Here is a 21,749-nt window from a genome sequence, read left to right as displayed (position 1 = left end):
TTTCACTGTACAATATACATGTTTTGTTCAATTTATACCTGTTTTCAATTTTTGAGTTTTTGTAAACATTATTCTTTCTTAAATTTTGGTTTTCAGTTATTCATTGGTAGTATATAGAATACAGTTTATTTTTTACCACCGTTATTGAGATATAATTAATATACAAAAAACTGTACATATTTAATGCATATAATCTGATGAGTTTGGACACAGGAAAACACCCGTGATGCCATCACCAAATCAAGGTAATAGACATATCTAATAGCTTCCAGGTCTCCTTGTGTCTCTTAGGGGTCTGTGTGTGTGTGTGTGTGTGAGTATGTGTAAAAAATTTAATGAGGTCTGCCCTCTTAACAAATTTTAAAGTGCACAATTCCTTATTGTTAACTATAGAAACTGTGTTATAAAGCAGATCCCTAGAATTTACTCATCCAGCATAACTGAAATTATACCCTTTGCATAAAACGCAACTTCCTGTTTCCCTTACCCCATCTCCTGGCAACCACTATTATATTCTCTGCTTCGATGAGAATTTAAGACTATTCTATGATTATTTTAGACACGTAATATAAGTGGAATCATGCAGTATTTGTCTTTCTGTGACTGACTTATTCCACATAGCATAATGCCCTCCAGGTTCATTCATGTTTTTGCAAATGGCAGAATTTCCTTCTTTTTTAAGGCTGAATAATATTCCTGTGTGTGTGTGTGTGTGTGTGTGTGTGTGTGTGTGTGTGTGTGTGTTACATTTTCTTTGTCCATTCATCTCAAAGGACATTGTGGTTGCTTTTGTATCTTGACGACTGTGAATACTGCTGCTATGAATATGGGAGCGCAGATATCTCTTTGAGATTCTGATTTCATTTTCCTTGGATCAATATCCAGAAGTGGGATTGCTGGATCATAAGTTAGTTCTGTTTTTAATTTGTTGAGGAGCCTCCATACTGTTTTCCATAGCGGCTGCACCAGTGTACATTCCCACCAACAGTGCACAGGGGTTCCCTTTTCTCTACATCCTCAGCAGCACTTGTTACTTCTTGTCTTTTTGATAATAGCCATCCTGACAGGTATGAGCTGGTATCTCATTGTGGTTTGGGTTTACATTTTCCTGGTGATTCGTGATGTTCAGCACCTTTTTCATGTACCTGTTGGCCATTTTTATGTCTTCTTTGGGAAGATGTCTATTCAGATCATCTGCCAGGTTGAGGAACACTGGTGGTACTTTGAATTCTGATGCCTTTTCTGGATCTGTCTGTCTATTCTGTTTGCTTTTTAGAATTCTCAGCTGGCTGGGCTGTGCATTTTGTCAAGGTTCTATAGTTGAGTTAAGTGGGAGATAAAAGGTGCCATGTGTTTCCTCCATCTTACCTAGAAGTAGAATCTCTGTTGACTTTTTAATTCAATTCTGTCAAAGAATTGTTTTGACTTTAACCTATTTATTTATATTTTATATGTAAACATATGTTTTGATGATTTTATTGTTTTATTAGTCTTTACATCCTACAAATAACATGCTGCGGTTTTAGCACTTTGTTATACATTGTGACTATGAAATAAAACTGAACTCAGTATAGGAGAGATTATGCTTCCAAATGAAACGAGTACAAATTTTTCTGGTCTTCTTCTTCTACTCCCTCCCCTTTTCCATATTAATAAATGAAAAAAAAAAGCCAACATGAAAATCCAACATAGTATTATATATGAATCCAATGACACGACATTCTGGAAAAGACAAATCAATGGAGACAAGAAAAAAATCAGTGGTTGTGAAGAGTAGGAGAGGGAAGGATGAATAGCAGGAGCAGAGAGGATTTTAAGGGAAGTGAAACTACTCTGTATTGATACCATAATGATGGATCCATGTCATTATCCATTTGTCCAAACACCACCAAGAGTGACCCCTAATATGACTTTGGGTGATAGCAGTGTGTTAACGTAGACTCATCAGCTGTAACGAATGCCCCACTCGCGTGGGGAATGTTGATAGTGAGGGAGGCTGTGCCTGTGCAGGGGCAGCAAGGATTTGGGAAATCTCTGTACTTTCTGCTCAGTTTTGCTCTGAACCTAAAACTGCTCTAAAATATAAATTCTGTTTTAAAGGAAAAAAAAGTCTGGCTACCCTGTAGACCATGTGGAGAGAGCTCCAGCTATGTGAGTCTTCCAAGCCACTAAGTCAAAATACTCCCAAATTTCATGAAAGACCCACAAAAACCATGAGAAATTGTAAATGATTGTTGTCATTTTAAGCCACACAATTGTGGCGCTAGGCAGTATCATAGCTTCCGAGATTCATAACTGGACCAAAATAAAAGTCCAGTGACATACTATAGAAATGATCCCTGAACACACAATGTGATATAGAGAAGATGTATTACAGAATTGTACACCTGAAATCTATGTAACTTTGATAACAATTGTCAGCCCAATAAACTTAAAAAAAAGCTGATTTCACCATTAAAAATTAGGATTAAACTAAAGTATGCAAAGTTTACTACCCTAATTTAATTTATACTATTAAACTATAAATTAAAAGAAGATTAAAATTAAGATGATTTTTAGAATCACAAGTTATAAGCATAAGTAAATGCTTACTTTTCTCAGATTTTTATATGCTCCTGGGTCACAGATGACAAGCTAAGCTCCCAAACTGGTCTATACATCACTGATGACACACTGGGATGTATTTACTTCCATGGAGCTGTCAAGGAACCTAACACAAAATTTACAAAAGGCACTCCTGGGACGGTCCACGGGATATTTGAAGTAGAAAGTAGCAGTGCTTTGAGAAGAGAGACCTATTTTCAGAGTTTGGCTTTTCTTAACCATCAGAGTGCATGTGGCAACATAAGATGGACATCTGTTCCTCCCAGAAACTGGATTATTCTCCTTTCCATGGATATGATGCTAGGGAAAAGGAACCTCTTTCAGATGAAAGAACAGAAATGCTATCTTTTATGAATAGACCCAGATGTTTGCACTTCCTTGCTTATTTCCTCTCAATCTGACCCTTTCTTACACTTACCTTCTCTACAAACCAACAGGGCTCCAATGAGGCCTGAATTCAGGTCTTTCACCGGGTCCACATGTGAAAGGTAGGAGTAGGTGAGACACGGTGGGTCAGAGGCCATTGGACCATTCTCCTTCAGGACATGCCAGACGTAGGTATGACTTTCACCAGGAATGACTTTATCATCTTCCTTCTCCGTTTTGCTGGTCTCATCCTCATATTCAGCACCTGAAGCAAGAATGGATAAAATTGTCCTTGTGTACCCATTGTCCACTCAGGGAAACACATCAAGGTTACTGTCACCAGGAGATTCTACACCAGAAACAGTCTTTCTGCAACTTAATTTGGAAGACTAATGTGCAACAGCTATAAATAGGGAGAAGCCTCATATATTCTGGAGGAGTTCTAGACCACTAATGCAACCGTGAGTGATTCCCAATGAGACCTGCACATTCGAACCAACTCATTGCTTCCATTATTGCATATTTTAACCTATTGAGTCAATCCAACTCAACCAACATACACTGGGTATGTACTTTGTCCCAAACTCTTTTTTTTTTAACTTTTATTTATTTTAAGTGTGTTTTTCCAGGACCCATCAGCTCCAAGTCAAGTAGTTATTTCAATCTGGTTGTGGAGGGTGCAGCTCACAGTGGCCCATGTGGGGATTGAATCGGTGACCTTGTTGTTAAGAGCACCGCACTCTAACCAACTGAGCTAACCGGCCACCCCTGTCCCAGACTCTTTAATAAGCACTCATGAGGGGCAGGGAAGGGAAAGAGATTTTTAAAGTGTTTTTAACTTGGTTCTCTCTGGAAGGGCAGATCAGATCAGGGAGAGTTATTTTCTGGCTGTCCTATCCCTAGTGATGTTCCAGTTGATCCATGGATTAGCCTGATACTTCTATTCAAAATTGAGCAGTGTATGTGTTCACTATTAATGAAGTCTCATTGCTTCTAGATCATTTCAGTGGACAGAATTAGAAAATATTTAAAGGTATTGACCATAATACTTAGGCTTCTATTGAAACATTTTTCTAGCAAGTCACCATAGCTTCCTGGATTTAGAAGGGTCTATGGAGTTCCAGAGCATTCTAAGCACTCAGGACGCTCTTCATTTATACCCCATCTTATCCCACGACATCTGTACATCTGAGAGCAGGACCTCTCCAACAGAGCAGTGCAAAAGATCTCTGCCCTCTCTGTGCTCTGCCCATACTTTTACTACAAAGTCTCAGCAGTCAAAGGCCACCCCCAAAGTGAAGGTGGGTGGTCTTTACTACAAAGTCAGCTTCTCTGGGGTATAACAGCACCCCCTCCAGTGGGCGCTAGGGATAATTGGCTTTATCCAGAAGCAACAGAAGACCAACACCTATGCGTGGCAGAACCTGGCATAGAAAAATGTGAGTTGGCATGTGAGGATGGAGTGTGTGGTTCAGGCATCTATGTGATTGTGGGTTGGTTTCAAATTCTACAGAGTGGATACGTTTGGATAGGGAGGGAGAAGGTCGTGGAGGGGTATACAAGAGTCTTTGACTGTATCTACAGTGTTTAATTTATTTAAATAAAGGAAGCAAAGATGGCCAAATGTTAAGTTTTGGCAAAATGAGGTGATGGGTATATGTTTGTTTGCTATATTATTTCCTACACCTTTATTTGTTTGAAATATTTCACTAGGAAAATAATACCTTTTTCCCTAATACTAAGGTTGGGAGAGGGGTATGGGAGTTTTGATGAGAGGCCAAGAATGTGTGAAACACTGTAGCTCTCTTGGGGAGAGGGACAGTGAATGGATTGGGAGAAATGTAGCAGTAGGATGTCCAGGCAGTACAGAGGGACCATTTGAGGTGAGGCATTATGAACTTAGTGATACAACTCCGTGTGGTTGTGTGATTTTTATTTCAGTGGTGGCCACTTACTTGGTTGCTAGTAGCGTAGCTGGAGAACAGATTTAACCATGGTAGTAGTTTGGCCAAGTGAATAGAATGGCGATCAAGGAGGCCAGGAACTTGTGAGTGCATGCAAAGGCACTGTGGTTGTCATGTGTCAGGGCATCTAAGCTGGGAAATGAGGGAAGTGAAGACCTAAGGGGCAAGGTAGAGGTGGAAATATTGTAGGGTCAGTGGATGGGAGATCTCAATGAGAATGAAGTTTGTTGGAGTGGGCAGTGAGAAAATGAGAGCTGGAACAATAGGAGGTGATGCTCCAAATGTTGAGATTCCCAGGGCTGCTGAAGTTGCTAATAACAAGGTCTATCCTCCAATGAAGACAAAAGGGATTATGAAGACCAAGTGAAGTAGGTGGTGCTTGGGAAAAAGCATTGAGCGCAGCCCTTAAAGTTTACATATCTACTAATGTATATTTCCTTTGGAAGATTTCTGCCTCCTTCAGAGTCTTGTCTGAGCTTATACATCAGACACCTGCAATTATTCTAAGCGGAATGTGTTTTGTGTAATTGTCATCTTCTATTATACGAGGAACAGCACTGTTGGGACATTTGAGAGTTCAGGGAGTCTGCCCGTCTACTTCCAATACGCCTTTTGCATGGATGATATCCTAAGAAGTTTATCAAATCACCAGAATCCACTTCTGAAAGGAAGTCATTTTGTAGTTATCCCTTGAGCCAGCCAAAGCTTTCTCAAGTGCTTTTGGGCTTGAGATACACACTGAAAAGAGAAAAGTTGAGGAGGAAATCATAGGGCTTCCTGTTGAGAAGACTGAATAACAGAGTGCCCCAAATGTAGTGGTATAAAACAACCACCATTTTATTATGCTCACTGATTCTGTGGGTCAAGAATTCAGACAGGGTAGAGGCAGGATGGCTTCTCTGCTCCATGATATTGAGGGCATTACCTGGCCTAACTCAAACAGCTGAGGGTGGAATCCTCTGGAGGCTTTTTCACACACATATCTAGTAGCTGGGCTGGAATAACTTAAAAAGTGGATTCATCTGGGACTGTTGACCAACACATGGCATTTCTGTTTGGCTTGAGCTTCCACACAGCATGGGGTCCTTGGGGAGTCAGGCTTCCTACATGGCATCTCAGGACTCCAAGAGTGAATATTCCCCCAAACAAGGTAGAAGTGGCATGCTCTTTTATGACAGCCTCAGAAGTCACGTGGCATCACTTCTGCCATACATCATTGGCCAAAGCAGTTAAAAGCCCACTGTGGATTAATAAGGAAAAAATAGATTCCAGCTTTCAATGGGAGGTGTGTCAAGGAATCTGCTACCATGTTTTAAAACCACCACACCAGGGCATTGTGAAAATGAGCAAGCAGGTGTTTTGAAGTTGATCGCTATCTCAGCAAGCAATGTGCTCTCAGGAACCAAGACTGCCGGGTTATACAAAAACCTTGTGGTTAGGTCCCAGGACTGTGGGGATCTCTTTGGTATCCACTTTCTACCCCGAACCCTGATCCTTTCGTGTCCCCTGATGTCTGTCTACGGCCTTGTATCTGCACCCGCTGTCTGCCCAGCCTCTGTTGTACTGTCTGTCCTAGATAACACTCTATTCAACCCTTTGCAGCTGGTGGGTCAGCCTTGCTCCTGGCCTAGCCTAAGCCCCCAGGAGCTAGGCTGCTAAAACATGCCAAATTCCTGTGTGTCTGGTAGGAGATGAGACACACATCCTGAATCCACAAGACAAGAATTTTTGTTGGTCTCAGTCCTGGAGGGCCACAACTTAGTGGCTGCTGGGCACAACTGCTCCACCACAAGCCAAATGCTATGCTTCAGGCACCCCACTCCCTGGTACCTTCAGCTGTGTATCCTTTGCCTGACCTCTTATCAGCAGCTTTAAGCTGACACTTCTTGCCTTGTGTGCCCCACGCCGTCTTTCAGATCTCCCTCAAAGTTTTGCAGCTCTGGCTCCTTTGACAGATACTTCCTGCTCACCATCTTGGCTTACTTCCATCATGTGCTTTTAGATTCTGTTAGCCAAAGCAAGTCATATGACCAAGCCCATCATCAGGACGGAGAGGAAATATAGTCCTCCTACTCTGGGATAGGGGATGACTGTTGGCTGAACAGTAATATATTTGACCAGAGTTGGCTTGGGAGAGAAAAACGACAGGCTGCCAAGGACATAGAAATATAAAGCGTATGAGTGGTTACCTGGGACTGGGAGTGGGAATGGGGCCTGAACTGCAAAGAGAGAGCTTCTTGAAGTGACAGACGTATTCTAAAACGATTGTGCTGATGACTGCACGACTGTCTATAAAGTCATTCAAAGTCATCAAATTACCTTTAATGGGTGAATTTCGTGATATATAAATTATTCGTCAATAAAGCTATTTTAAAATGCTGTGAGGAAACCACACACAAAAATCAATTTGAGATGGATCACAAACCTAAGTGTGAAAGGTAAACTAATAAAACTTCTGGAGGAAAGCATACAAGAAAGTCTTCATGACTTTGGGATTGGCAAATGTCTTAAACAGGACACAAAGCTCTAAAATAAAAGGAAAAATGTGACAACTTTTCATGCTTCATTAACTATTGAACTTCCATGCTTCATTAACTTTAAGAACTTCTGTTTACCAACCCCCCCACATATATATGTATATCCGTTTCACCTTCAAAATATATATATATATATCATATATATTACATATATCTACATATGTTATATATATATGAAGAGAGTGAAAACTCAAGCCACAGACTAGAAGATATGCAAATATTTATGTCTGTCAAAGGATTTGTATTCAGAATACATAAAGCATCTCTATAAATCAATAAGAAAAAGATAAACAACTCATTTTTGTCAACAGGACAAATAAACGCTTGATCAGATACTTTACAAAAGAATATCACAAAGGTCACGAAGCTTATACAATGATATTGACTTTCATCCCAGATTTAACTGACAACCTGGACCTCCCGGACTAGTCGAAGGAGACCAGCAGCTTGTAGATCATAACACATAAATACAAAGGCTCCTGAGAGGACAACAAATGACATGGCGTTAGGCCATCACCTCCCTGTGTTGTTCCTGGGCAGAACCGCTGTGGATGCACGTGTGAGACATTAGAGAGTCCATTTTCCCAGCCCTCACCTGGCTTAGGATGTAAAAGAGTCATCTCTACACTCAGCCTCTAACTGCAAACTTGTGAGAACGCTGGTCTCTCTAAAATGCCCCTAGATTTGTTCTGGAAGCTCCCAAATGGATAAACCTCATGGAAATAGCCGGCCAGTCTCCAGGCAGAACCTGGGATGACTTTTCCTATATACCACTGCCCCCTCCTGTCACCTTTCCCCAACCCAGAACATGAAGGCCTCCAGTTTCAGAATGAGAATTGGTCAACATGTAAGCACCGTTCGGCTGTACAACACAGGGTGTGTGCTCCAATAATTTATGAACAATTTTCTTGAATCTTCTTAATCTATATATGCCATAGACTATCTGGATGATAGCACAGTTAATTGTGGCACCCGCTTCACTCCCGTCCTGCATTGTGAAGGTTAAGGAGAAGATTGATGAAGTGGAGACTATGGCCAAACGGGCGGTTTCTTTGTTTGAGGTCAGCTTGAGCTTCTGCTAATTGGCTCTCGTCACATGGTGGCATTCCTATTTAGAAACTGGGGGGAGGGTAAGGAGAAGAAATATCTGGAAAGTCAGAATCTAAGGAAGGAGGAGAATTCCGTTTCACCTTCATACCATGAGGCTTGATCCTCCCTAGGAAGTTTTCTGGGCATAGGAAGGCAGATGAAGTGGAATATTTAGGACCTGTGGCCTGCCCCTCAGGGGAGAACAGAGGACCAAATCAAAACTTTGGGGATTAGACTCAAATGACAATGTTCTTAACTTCATGAAGTGGGCCTAGGTTTGAATCCTGACTCCACTAGTTACATGACCTTGTACTCAATGCTCTTCTCTCCCTAGATGACAGGACAATAGGAGGGCATCGGACTCACCTTCAGAAGCTTTCCAGTAGGATACACCAACAGCATGAAGACTGACAGCGTGAGAAGCCATGTTCTTTAGTGTAACGACCACTGTGTCATAAACCTCAGCCCGGATGGTAGGACCCAGCAGACCTGCAGGAATGAGATGTTCCGCAAAGGTGACTGGGAGGGTGGCACTCCAGGAAACCTGTTGTTATGAAAGTGATGGTCAAAGGCACAGTGGAGAAGCATGCGCCTGTGATTCTTGATGAAAAGTAGTAGTTAAATGAATGAATGTATAAACTGCTATCACCAGCTCAACCTCATGGTTGTTCTGAGGACAACATTCTGGCAATGCATTCCATGCATTTATTCATTCATTGAACTAATGCTAGTTGAGTTCCTACTATATTCTAGGAACTGTCCCTAGGTGGTGGAGATCGTGGAGATCACATTCTGGGCAGACAAAGCACATAAGGAAACAAACAAGAAAATTTCAGGTGGTTACAAATGCTATGAGATGGTGGTGTGTTAGAAAGGCATGAGGCAGCAGGTTGAGGATACTTTAAAAATAGCGGTCAGGAAGGGCCTCTCTGAGGAGGGGGCATTTGAGCAGAGAACGAACTAATGAAAAGCAAGATTTGCAAAGATCTCGTGGAAGACTTTTCAAAACAGATCAAACAAATGCAAAAGTCCTGAGACAAGAATAAGCTTGGCATAGTTGAGTCACATGTGGTTGAAGCAAAGTGAATGAGCAAGAGAGTGATAGAAAATATGGGTATAGATGTAGGCAGGGAACATGACGTGTAGGACTTTGTAGGCCACAGGAGTCTGGATGAGTTTGGAATTTACAAGGAGTAAGTAGATTTGGAATTTGTTTTGGAGAAAGAGTCAAGGAGACTTGCTCTTCTTGGATGTTAAAGATAGAAAAAAAAAAAGAGAGAGGGAGGGAGGATTCCAAGGTGACTCCTGTGATTTTGGTTTGTGCAAATAGGTGGTAGTCGGGCCATGACACAGAAAATTAAGGGGAAAATCAAGACTTCTGATTCATGGACATATTAAGCATAAGATGTCTACAAATGGTTTATTGAATGAATTGTATTCAATGGGATGCAAACAGGAAGTAGCTTTATTTTTCATAGTTTTTAATTGTTAGATGGAATTTCCCTTTCTTACACTTTGAACAATCTCATTTCCCCCCTAGTAACCTTCACATATTAACAGTATCATTTTTTAGGTACTAATATGTCCAGTCCATTCTAATATCAAACTTTTGATGTCCCCTGAAATTTAAGGGTTCCTCCCTCCTCTAGCTAAGTTCTGACAGGCTCAGTTCCTGTAATGGGAAAACGTAGTTTGGCTGGTAGCTTCACTGCTTTCTCACCTTAGTCTCTAATCCTCCCCAAGTCACCTTACCACTTCTGGACTCTCTAAAGTTGGAGCTAGTGGGAGAAGGACAGGGGTGGGGAAAGAGGCATAATAGCAAGATCTTTCTTGGAAGGAGCAGTGGTAGTGTGGCTTTCGTGCCCCTGGTCGTGGTACATGCCAAAATTCTGGCTCTTTCTTTCTTAGGGAACTTACAGGAGTTCTTTGGAGATTCTCTCCCTTCCAATATAGGGACACCCCACTCTACCACTCCCTGGCATGAGCTATGCCCTTTCCAACTGTCATTTGTATCTCTCCTCTCAGTTTCTGCTTCTGGCAGTGCAATTGCATATAACTTTTCTGTTGGGGTCACCTAGACCTGGAACGAAGACCTCTCAGACAGGGTCTGCCCTGTGATCTTCCTGGCCTCACACCTAGCAGTGGAAGTGCAGTTAGCCTCTGCTATAGCCCACTCTCTTTATTACTCCATAATGGCAAGTTCCCTCAAGACTCTGGTCTTGAAAGCATTTCCAGATAAAAATCAGGCACTAGCCAATAGCTAAGCTCCAGAGGTCCTATTTCAAGTGTCCTAAATAATTCTCCTGAAGCCTCCCTCATGATCGCTTGATAGGAGGGGGAGGCCTCCCTGCCCCCATAAGGTAGGGGATATACAAAACACCAAAAATGCTTTCCAAAGAAATTCTCAAATCTGAACTCTTTTATAAATTCCTAGCCTTCTTCTGTATAGGCTGGAGGTACATGATGGGCTAAGGGTTGCATAACCAATTTTTGACCACTACTTGAACAAGTCCTGAATAGGTGGGCTGACATCTCTGTTTAGAATTTGGGGATACTTGTCAACTGTAATTCTCAGCAATAATTCTAAGGTAGAAAATGTCTCATCAGAACATCTTGTTATGGGCTCATTTGACATCTAAGTGATGGTATCAAGCAAGCAGTCTGAACTAAAGCTATAAACTTGGGAGTTATTAGCATAAAGATGATATTTTATAGCTATGAAACTGGACCAGATCATCTAGGGACTGAAGGTAGAGAGAATATAACATGAACTCAGGTCCAAGACCCAGGACACTCGAAATTTTAGAGAACACGCCAAAGAGGAGAGCCCAGCAAAGAGACTAAGGACATTCAACCAGTGTATTTCTCTGAGAGGTGGTCGTAAGGGAAGGACATTTTCTTTGGCAGCTGCCCTCTTCAGCTGCAGCCCCAAGACTGAGGAATCCTCGCTAGGAAATAAGATACCCAGTTTCATAATAAACAGTCAGTATTGTTTTCATTACCCATCCATGGTGGCCTGGGCTTGGCAATATTGAAAAGGTGATCCGTGAACTCTACAAACACAGTCTTTTTGTACATGACTGAGGTGCTGAATGGAAAAGTTCTTGGCACTCTAGGAGGAAACCTGTGTGAAGAAAGGAAAAAACAAGGCATTCATTTTGCTGGACCCTTTCTTGAACCCACTTGGAAAAGTAGCTAGATGTAATGCTTCCATCCCACTCTCCTTGCCTGTTAACGAGGCAAATTGGAAGATGTATATGAATCCCTGCTATAGACTTAATGTTTGTGTGTGAAGCCCTCATGAATGGGATTAGTGCCCTTATAAGAGAGATTACAGAGAGATCTCTCACCTCTTCCACTATGGGAAGTTACAGTGAAAAGATCACTATCTATCTATGAACCAGGAAGTGGGCCCTCACCAGACACCAAATCAGTTGGCACCTTGATCCTGGACTTCCACCTCCAGAACCATGAGAAATAAGTGTCTGTTGTTTATAAGCCACCCAGTCTATGGTAGTTTTGTTACAGCAGCCCAAACTCACTAATACAATCCCTAACATCCAGCAAACCAAAACACTCTTTTCAAAAGTCATCTGATACATTAGGCGCCATATGATAAGATAAATCATGACATTGATACCCATACACTGCATCAGCCACAAAATCCTTTGCCAAAGCAATAACTACAGCATCCTTCAATTTCATCCCTTTCAAACAGATCATAACTTTTATCTAAGTGCCTTGTATTCAAATTTTGCCAGTATGTACCTAAAATTATACCTCCCTTCTTAGGGATACCAGGAATACCACACAGAAAATTAACTTCCAATGAAGACTAGGTATATTGAGCCCTACCGGTGCCAGGAGCTGTAATTGAGAGCCAAACCTCCATTAATGCTCGTTCTTGTCTCCAGTCAGACACTCCCAATTATCCATTTACTTGTGGCTCAACTACTGAATCAGAAATTTTATAAGTAATTATATAAATGTTCCCCAAATGTTATTCTATGCCTCAATATTCTATGCCACCTTGTACGTGAAGGCTGGCTCCCCACCTTTTCCTCTCTCCCTACCTCACACGTTAGGTTGTTGTGTCCTGGGTCCCAATCTAGGTTGAGTAAGCAAAAGGGCCAATGTGAATCCTAGAGAATCAGTGTGAAGAAGGCCCCAGGGAAATAGGTAGAAAATACAAAGTGGTTCAGGTGACTATTTCCTCTCACTTTTTTACGTGCTGATAATTTTGAATCCCGTGGAGTTGTTCTGCTGCTTTCTGTGTGCCATAGAGAACCTCTCTTATCCTTCTGGACACCTAACTCTTATCTCTCACTAGATTTTACCCATTGGTATTGTTTCAACAAGCCAAGGGCATAATAGGCCCATGCCATGGAGATTTGGGGAATGAATATTCACGTAGAGAAAGCAAAGGCTCCTGTCCTGGAAGAAAGCTTTCATGTGCAGATCCTGGTCTCCAAATCTCCATCAGTCAAAAAAAATTGTGCATTCACTGCCCCCAACAGATGTACATTCCCTCACTTATAAACCATATGCTACCTGCCATTGTGCCGTCACAGGACACACACTAGAAATAAATATGGAGAAAGATTTTTAAAGACATATAGTTAGATGTGGAATTGGGTGTTGTTTCTTATGTCTTGTTGACTGACCCTCAAGGGCTTTTGAAAAGCAAGATTGTGACAGATGGAGCATGGTACAAATAAATGATGACATGCTTGGTGTGGGTCCCACTGGAGAAAGAACGCCCAACATCAGCTGGTGTAAGATACATAAGACCTGTTACAAATGACAACAATAAGGATAAAGTGGGGGAAAGGAGAGGCAGCTTCTGATTGTGGATATTAGCATGCTTAGAGCAAAAGCCAAACCATACCTGGGATTACCAGGATGTGAAATCAATAGCAAGGTGTCTGGCATTTATTGCTTACTTCTTTCTTTCTTAATAGTTTGCTGAAATAACAAAAATCTTAATGTTCCTTTCAGGAGCAACCACACCAGAGAATCATTCATTCCCCTAAGAAATTTTTTTCTTTTTTTTTTTTTAAGTAAAGTTTATTGGGGTGACGATAAACTATGTAAAGGTACATAGATTTCAGGTGTACAATTCTATAATACATCATCTATATATCACTTTGTGTGTTCACCACCCAGAGTCAGTTCTTCTGGGAATGCTGAGATGGAGAAGGGAAATGTAATCTCAAAATGGCAAAAATTGCTAAATTGGAAAATCAGTGACCTATAGGGATTAAAATATTTTTTTTCAAATTTTTTATTGTGGTAAGACATGTAGAACATAAAATTTGCTATCTTAAACATTTTAAATGTACAATTCAATGGTGCTAAGTACATTAATATTATACAATCATCACCACCATCCATCTCCCGCTTTTTATCTTGCAAAAGTGAAACTCTACATCCATTAAATGATGACTCTCCATTCCCCATTCCCCCGTCCCCTGAAACCACCATTCTACTTTCTGTCTCTATGATTTCGAATAATCTTAAGTATCTCATATAAGTAGAATCATACACTATATGCCATTTTGTGATTGGCTCATTTCACTTAGTATAAAGTCCTCCATATTCATCCATTTTATAGCACATGTCAGACTTCTGTTTCTTTTTAAGGCTGAACAATGTTCTATGCATAGACCTCATTTTGTTTGTCCATTCATCCATTGATGGGCACTTGGGTGGCTTTCACCTTTTGACTACTGTGAGTAATGCTGCTGTGAACATGGGTGTACACATATCTCTTCAAGATCCTGCTTTCAATTATTTTCGGTAGATACCCAGAAGTAGAATAAATGGATCATATGGTAATTGTTTTAACTTTTTGAGAAACCACCACACTATTTTCCACAGTGGCTACACCATTTTACATTCTCATCAGCAGTGCACAAGTGTTCCAATTTCTCATACCCTTGTCACCACTGATTTTGTGTTTGTTTTTTGTTTAGTGGCCATCCTAATGGGTGTGAAGTGGTATCTCTTTTGTAGTTTTGACTTGAATTTCCCTAATGGTTAGTGATATTGAGCACCTTTTCATATACTTATTTGTCCTTTGTATATCTCCCTTGGAGAATTGTCTAGTCAAATCCCTTGCCCATTTTTTTACTTAAAATTTGTTTCCTATTACAGTTAACATTCAATATTATATTAGTGTCAGGTATACAGCATAGTGGTTCGACATTTATACAGCTTATGCAGTGATCCCTCAATTTAAGTCTAGTACCCACCTGACACTATACATAGTTATTACATAATTGATTACATTCCCTATGCTGTATTTTACATCCTTGTGACTGTTTTCATAACTGGCAGTTTGTACATCTTAATCCCTTCCCCTTTTGCACCCATTACCCAAACGTCCTCCTATCTGACACCCATCAGTTTGTTTTCTGTATTTGTGAGATTATTTCTGTTTTGTTTGTTCGTTTATTCTTTTCTTTAGATTCCACATATAAGTGAGATCATATGGTATTTGTCTTTCTCTGTCTGACTTATTTCACTTAGCATAATACCCTCTAGGCCCATCCATGTTGTCCAAAGCCCATTTTTCAATCAAGCTGTTTGCTTTCTTGTTGTTGAATTTTAAGGTGTTCTCTACATATTCTGGCTATTAATCCCTTATCAGATGTTTGATTTGCAAATAGTTTCTCCCATTCTGTGAGTTCCTTTTTTACTGTTCACAGTGTCTTATGATGCACAAAATTTTTAAATTTTCACTAAGTCCAATTTGCCTATTTTTTTCTTTTGTTGTTTGAGCCTTTGGTGTCATATCCAAGAAATCATTTCCAAATCCAATGTTTATGTTTTCTTCTATGAGTTTTATAGTTTTGGTTCTTATATTTAGGCCTTTGATCCATTTTGAGTTCAGTTTTACACATGATATTAGGTAAGGGTCCAATTTCATTCTTTTATACGTGGATTTCAGTTTTCCCCGCATCACTGTAGGAAAGACTGTCTTTTTCTATTGAATAGTCTTGCAACCCTTGTGGAAAATCATTTGACTATACATGCGAGGGTTTATTTCAGGACTCTGTTGTATTCCATTGATAAATACAGACATGTAGATGTCTGCATTTATGCCAGTGCCACACTGTTTTGATGACTGTAGCTTTGTAGTAAGTGTTGAAATCAGGAAGTATGTCCTCCTACTTTTTTCATTTTCAGGATTGCTTGGACTATTCAGGGTTCCTTGAGATTCCATATGAATTTTAGGGTGGGTTTTTCTGTTTCTGCAAAAAACATTAGGATTTTGATAGGAATTGCATTAAATCTGTAGATTGCTTTGGGTAGTGTTGACATCTTAACAATATAAAGTCTTCCAAACCATGAACATAGGATGTATTTCCATTTATTTATATCTTATTTAAATTCTTTCATTAATGTTTTGTAGTTTTTAGTGTGCAAGTCTTATACTTCTTTGGCTAAGTTATTCCTAAATATTTTATTCTTTTTGATGCTATTGTAAATGGAATTGTTTTCTTTTTATATAGTTTAATGTATTTTAATAGTAAACTTATGGAACAGCACAGAAGACAAACAACATTAAAAACATGTGCTTCAGACAACTGTTTAGTGGTTACCAGAGGGTAAGGGGGTTTGGGGTTGGGAGATTAGGGTAAGGGGGATCAAATATATGGTGATGGAAGGAGAACTGACTCCGGGTGGTGAACACACAATGGGATTTATAGATGATGTAATACAGAATTGTACACCTGAAATCTATGTAATTTTACTAACAATTGTCTCCCCAATAAATTAAAAACAAACAAACAAACATGTGCTTGCATATGGGACAAATCAGTTAGAAAAGTATAGCAAATGTATGATAAAAATGAGTCTGCTGTATGATAAAAATGCTACAAACACCACTTAGTTGTCATCAATAAGGAATTTACTTATTAAAAAAAATCCAAATGCTGGCATTGTCCAGAAAAATGTAACAGGTTTATTTATAATTGTTATAAAGTTGAACTGCTGACACTCGGTTACTAAAACATTTTGACTTCATGACCCTGCATTTATATTAAAAATTCACACGCAAATAAAAATGAAAAAAACTGTCAATACCTGATTTCTGTCCCCTATTTTTCCACGTGCAATCATATACTTAGGTACCTTTTGACCCCATGAGAAAATAATATCTAACATTCAGAACTACCAATAACAGGAAGAAGAGAATTTGTTTAAAAAAAGAATGAAATGTTTCCCATCATAGTAGATTCTTAAGCATATTCACCATGTATTTGGTGTGCTAGTTGGATGTCTTTCAGCATAATTGTTGCATGTTTGGCATGGATAGCACACAGGTTGGTGTCTTCAAAAAGGCCAACCAAATAGGCTTCACTTGCCTCCTGTAAAGCACCAGTAGCTGCAGTCTGGAAGTGCAGATCTATTTAGAAATTCTAAGCAATCTCTGCACCAGGAAGGGAAGTTTGTGAATAAGTTCAGTGGACTCCTGATAACATCTAATTTCAGAGTGCCAGTCCTAGGCCTGTAATGATGATGTTTCTTCACCCCTCCAGTAGAGCGTGCATTCTTGGAGTAGCTTTCGTAGCCAATTGCTTCCTCCTGGGTGCTTTACCTCCTCCACTGACTTGCCAGCAGTCTGCTTTGTATGAGCCATGGTATAGAGACCTCCTTACTTAGCTCCCTTCTCCTTTGGCTAGAGAAATGCAACTTACTTGTTTTAATATAAATTTTATTGGGGAATATTGGGGAACAGTGTGATTCTCCAGGGCCCATCAGCTCCAAGTGGTTGTCCTTCAATCTCGTTGTGGAAGGCACAGCTCAGCTCCAAGTCCAGTTGCCGTTTTCAATCTTTAGTTATAGGGGGTGCAACCATCCCATGCGGGAATTGAACCGAGAGCTCGCGCTCTAACCAACTGAGCAATCCGGCCACCTCTCCGGAAGCTCAGCAGCAGCTCGTTATCTTCAATCTAGTTGTGGAGGGTGCAGCTCACTGGCCCATGTGGGAATCGAACCGGAAACCCTGTTGTTCAGAGCTCACGCTCTAACCAACTGAACCATCCAGCCACCCCGCAGCTCACATTTGTGTGTTTAATTTGTATCCTGCTATTTTGCTGAATTTATTAGTTCTAACAGTTTTTGTGTAGAATCTTAAGGGTTTTCTATATATCAGGTCATATCATCTGCAAAGATCATTTTGGTTTTTCCTTTCTGATTTGGATGACTTTTGCTTCTTTTTCTTGTCCAATTGCTTTGGCTAGGACTTCTAATATTACTGTGACTAGAAAAAGTGGGCATCCTTGCCTTGTCCCTAATTTTAGAGGAAAAGCTTTTACCATAGAGTATGATGTTCACTATGGCTTTTATTATGTTGATGTAGTTTCTTTCTAGTCCTAGTTTATTGAGTGTTTTTATAACGGAAGGGTGCATAATTTTGTCAAATGCTTTTTATGAATCAATTGAACTTACATCGATTTTCCCTTTACTCTATTAATGTTGTGTATTATATTGATTGATTTTTGTATGTTGAACCATTCTTGCAATCCAGGAATAAACCCCACTTGGTCATGGTATATAATCCTTTTCATATGCTGCTTAATTCAATTTGTTAGTATTGCTGAACATTTTTGCATCAATGTTCATAAGGAATATTGGTCTGTAGTTTCTTGTAGTGTCATCGTCTGGCTTTGGTATCAGGGTAATGCTGGCTGTAGAATTAGTTAAGGAGTGATCTCCCCTCTCCAATTTTTTGGAAAAGGTTGAGAAGGATTAGTGTTAGGAATTTTAAATTTTTTAAAAGGCAACATAACTTAAAAGTGTACAATCAGATTTCTGTTTTCCAGCCCAGTGTGTAAGAAGCTTAGAAATCACCATTCCATCCTAAGAGTAAGTGCAAACTGCTATCCCCAAATTGGAGAGACAGGCGAATACAGAGAATCACAATTTACCAGAGCAGAAACCTTCCAGCAGAAATGTCAGTGGGAATCTGTGCTGGGGAAGCCAAAACTGAATTGTAATTGATGAATTTCTGGAGGTGTGGAGTGAAGTCCGAGAGTTAAAAACTCTGTCATCAGCCCTGCCATACATTTTTGTGAGCCATGGCAGAAGCTATGGATGGGCGCAATATCATGGACTTACCAAGGTGAATCTAGCTGCTGCTGCTACAAACACCCAACTTGCCAGCAACAGAGACAAACAGTCAGCCTCTGTTATGTCACCATTCCTCAAGGAAACTGTCCAGACACTTGGTGAGCCTCACTAAGCACCAGTAAACTGCCCCAATAAACCTCTTGTACACACACACACAAACACACACACAAGCAGACAATCCTGTTTTTGAATTTTTGTGCTTAAAAACCTATAAAATCACACAAGGAAGCATAGAAGTCATGACTTGAACAATGTTGGTTGGAAACAGTGTTTTTCAGCTTTCAGACAATTCACTGACAGCTGTAAATCTGTGGAAATGCTGCCACCCAGGGTCAGCAGACGTGATTAGCAGAACTGCGTAGAATCACTGAAAACTTAAAACTCTCCAAGGTGCTTGACAACAAAAGGGAGCTGCTGCAGGTGGGCCGTGACCTCTTTCGTGAGGCACAGTTACCCTCCACCCACCCAAACCATGAAACGCGTGGGGCCCGACGGTGGGGAAACGCATCGAGGTGCACGTCAGGATGGAAGCCGAGTAGGTCCCTGAGTCTGTGCCCCTGGAGCTTTGGCGAGGGGTGTGGCCCAGAGACGTGTGTTTGGACTATTGTAGTGAAAAATGAAAAGTGCAGCGGACAGATTGCAGACACAGAAGACCCTGCCGCGTGAGTTTCCTGGAGTCGCTCCCAACATGACGGGCACGGAATGGTCGAAAGGAGAGGGGTGGACAGACAGCTGCTGGCAGAAGGAGGCTCTGTGAACCCCAGATGGTGTCATAACCGAGGCAGAACGGATCAGCTGTGGAAACGAGGGAGATTCCCTCTTAATAGAAGGGTTTAGGTCAGCCTTAAACTAGCGAGCCTGTACCTAACAGTTTAGCATCCATTCACATAAAGACGGATGGAAACCCAGGAGAAACTGGCCAGCCTACAGTCGCAGAGGAAGACCTTAATGCCCTTCGGGGGAATCTAGCAGCAGATTGGTTGAGCACGCTCCTTGAAACTTTGCATTCTTTTGAGTAGATTTCTCTCCAGAAGAGTGGGGCAAAGGTGAGGCTGACTTAATTGTCACCTCTTTGAGCTCCCTCTGCTTCCACAGAGCCCGCATTTCACTGTATTCCAGGGTTTCCAGGACACCCGAGAAAGCACGTAGCAGGAACAGCTCTCCCAACCGCACGTAGCAGGAACAGCTCTCCCAACCCAAAGCCATGACAAATGCATTTCTGTCCTGGCTGAGGGCCAGAGGCCAGAGTAGTGATAAGAAAGCTCTTCCAGTAAAAGGAGTTGAGGAAGGAATGGGGTTTGGCATTCCCCAGAAGGCACACGTGGGCTGCAGGAGCAAGTTGTCAGAGGCACTTCTCCCCCACTCTGGCTACACTGCCAACTCTCCTTCAAATCACACCCATGACCATATGGGGGGTCCCTGCTGACCAGTCATTAGGGGAGGAAAACACTGAGCTTTATTTATAGATGAGTCAGCTGGATATGCTGGTGCAAGGCAAAAGTTGACTGCTGTTGCACTACAGCCCTCCTCAGAGGTGGCTTTAATAATGGTGATGGGAAATACCCCTAGGGGCCAAACTTTGACCATTGCTGTGGATTGTCCATTTTGTGTAAGAGAAACAGCCCGAGATTCAAACATATACAGACTAATGGACAGCAGCACATGGCTTGGCTGTCTGGTCAAGGGCCTAGAATGGAAAAGACTGGAATATCAGGGACGACGATGTCTGCGGTAAAGGCTTATTAGTGAGTGGGCGCAAAATAGAAAGACCTTCACATCATATGTTAATGCCAGCGGAGAGCATCTAAATGGAAGAAGCACAAAACAATAATGTGGCCAAAATGACTAGCAGTTAACATCAGCCAGCCTCTGCATGGGCCATCCCCATGCTGGCAAGATATAAACTAAGTGTCTGTGGTGGCAGGGAGAGAATTTATGCACTCACACAAAAGCATGGGTTCCCACTGACTAAGGCAGATCTAGTTAGTGTTGCCCCTAAAAGTCCAACATGTCAGCAGCAGAAACCAGTGCTGAGTTTGCAATATGGCTCTATCTGTCATAGAGACCAGCAAGCTATTCGGTGGCAAGTTGATTGCACTGGACCCCTTCCATCCTAGAAGGGATAGCGCTTCATTCTGATAGGAAGAGGCATGTATTCCAGGTACGAGGTGTGATTGAAAACTCACCATTGAATGTCCTTCCTCTCCCCTCCCTCCCCCAGTGTGGGTCCTCAGAGCACGCTGAATAAACTTCCTACAAATTCATCTGTCTCACAGTATGCTTCCAGGGACCCAACCAGTGATATTAATTCATATTTCAATGTGCTCTAATTTCATCTATATCTAAAAATTCCCATGGCACTAGCCTACGCATAGACCTACATGGCTTTTAGTTATTTAACAACATTAATTTGATCCTATATCATTGAGTGCACACCTCCTTTCAGTCCATTTGTCCCATCTCCTGGCCACTTTGGGATTTATGCCCTTCCGTACTCGTCAACTCATCCCTACTTTGTTTCTCTTCCTCTTTTTCCATTTTGTCTCCTTGGTTCTGCTGAGTGTACCTTACCTGCTTTCTCCAAAGTGTCCACTGGTTTCTAACAAGACTCAGACCCATGTCCAAAGATAGGTATTTTGACAATTACAATCAGTTTAATATTTCTGACTAAAATGAATATAGAAGACACACAGAAACTGTTTACTCGAGCAATAGCTTGGAAAAGCAGAGAGGGAACAGTATGAAGAGCACACAGAAACACGCTTTTCTCCCTCTGAGGGAAGAGTGAAGAAACAGATGCCTGATAAAGAAACAAGGTTGTGAGACAGAGGAACAGCAGGCCTAGGCCTAGGTTCAGAGTAGGCCTCTCTATTCACAGATGTCTCTATTCATACGAGACATCCCTAGGAGCGTCAGCACCAACCAGGTGTGTGGTTCAGTTCAGACATGAGCCTCCACAGGACCAATACAGCTCCCCAGCCTGAGACCTTTTCCGTTAAAGTGGATATTTGTCACTAAAACAAGCACGTGATTTATGTGCCTGTCT

General features: G+C 41.2%; 1 protein-coding gene across 3 annotated transcripts in view; it reads right to left on the bottom strand.

Moving 5' to 3' along the window:
- The window catches only part of F8 (coagulation factor VIII), a 121,288-nt gene that overhangs the window by 93,278 nt on the left and 6,261 nt on the right, over positions 1–21,749 (bottom strand). For all 3 annotated transcript variants that reach the window (XM_033106138.1, XM_033106148.1, XM_033106154.1), the window contains exons 2-4: positions 11,563–11,684; positions 8,927–9,049; positions 3,023–3,235 (exon numbers count right to left, since the gene is read on the bottom strand). In XM_033106138.1, the coding sequence (XP_032962029.1) occupies positions 3,023–3,235; positions 8,927–9,049; positions 11,563–11,684 (458 nt within the window). The remainder of the gene's footprint in view (positions 1–3,022; positions 3,236–8,926; positions 9,050–11,562; positions 11,685–21,749) is intronic.

Source organism: Rhinolophus ferrumequinum, chromosome X (assembly GCF_004115265.2).
Source record: "Rhinolophus ferrumequinum isolate MPI-CBG mRhiFer1 chromosome X, mRhiFer1_v1.p, whole genome shotgun sequence".
NCBI lineage: Eukaryota > Metazoa > Chordata > Mammalia > Chiroptera > Rhinolophidae > Rhinolophus > Rhinolophus ferrumequinum.
Note: the sequence above shows the minus strand (reverse complement) of the source record. Positions and strands in the feature narration are given on the sequence as shown.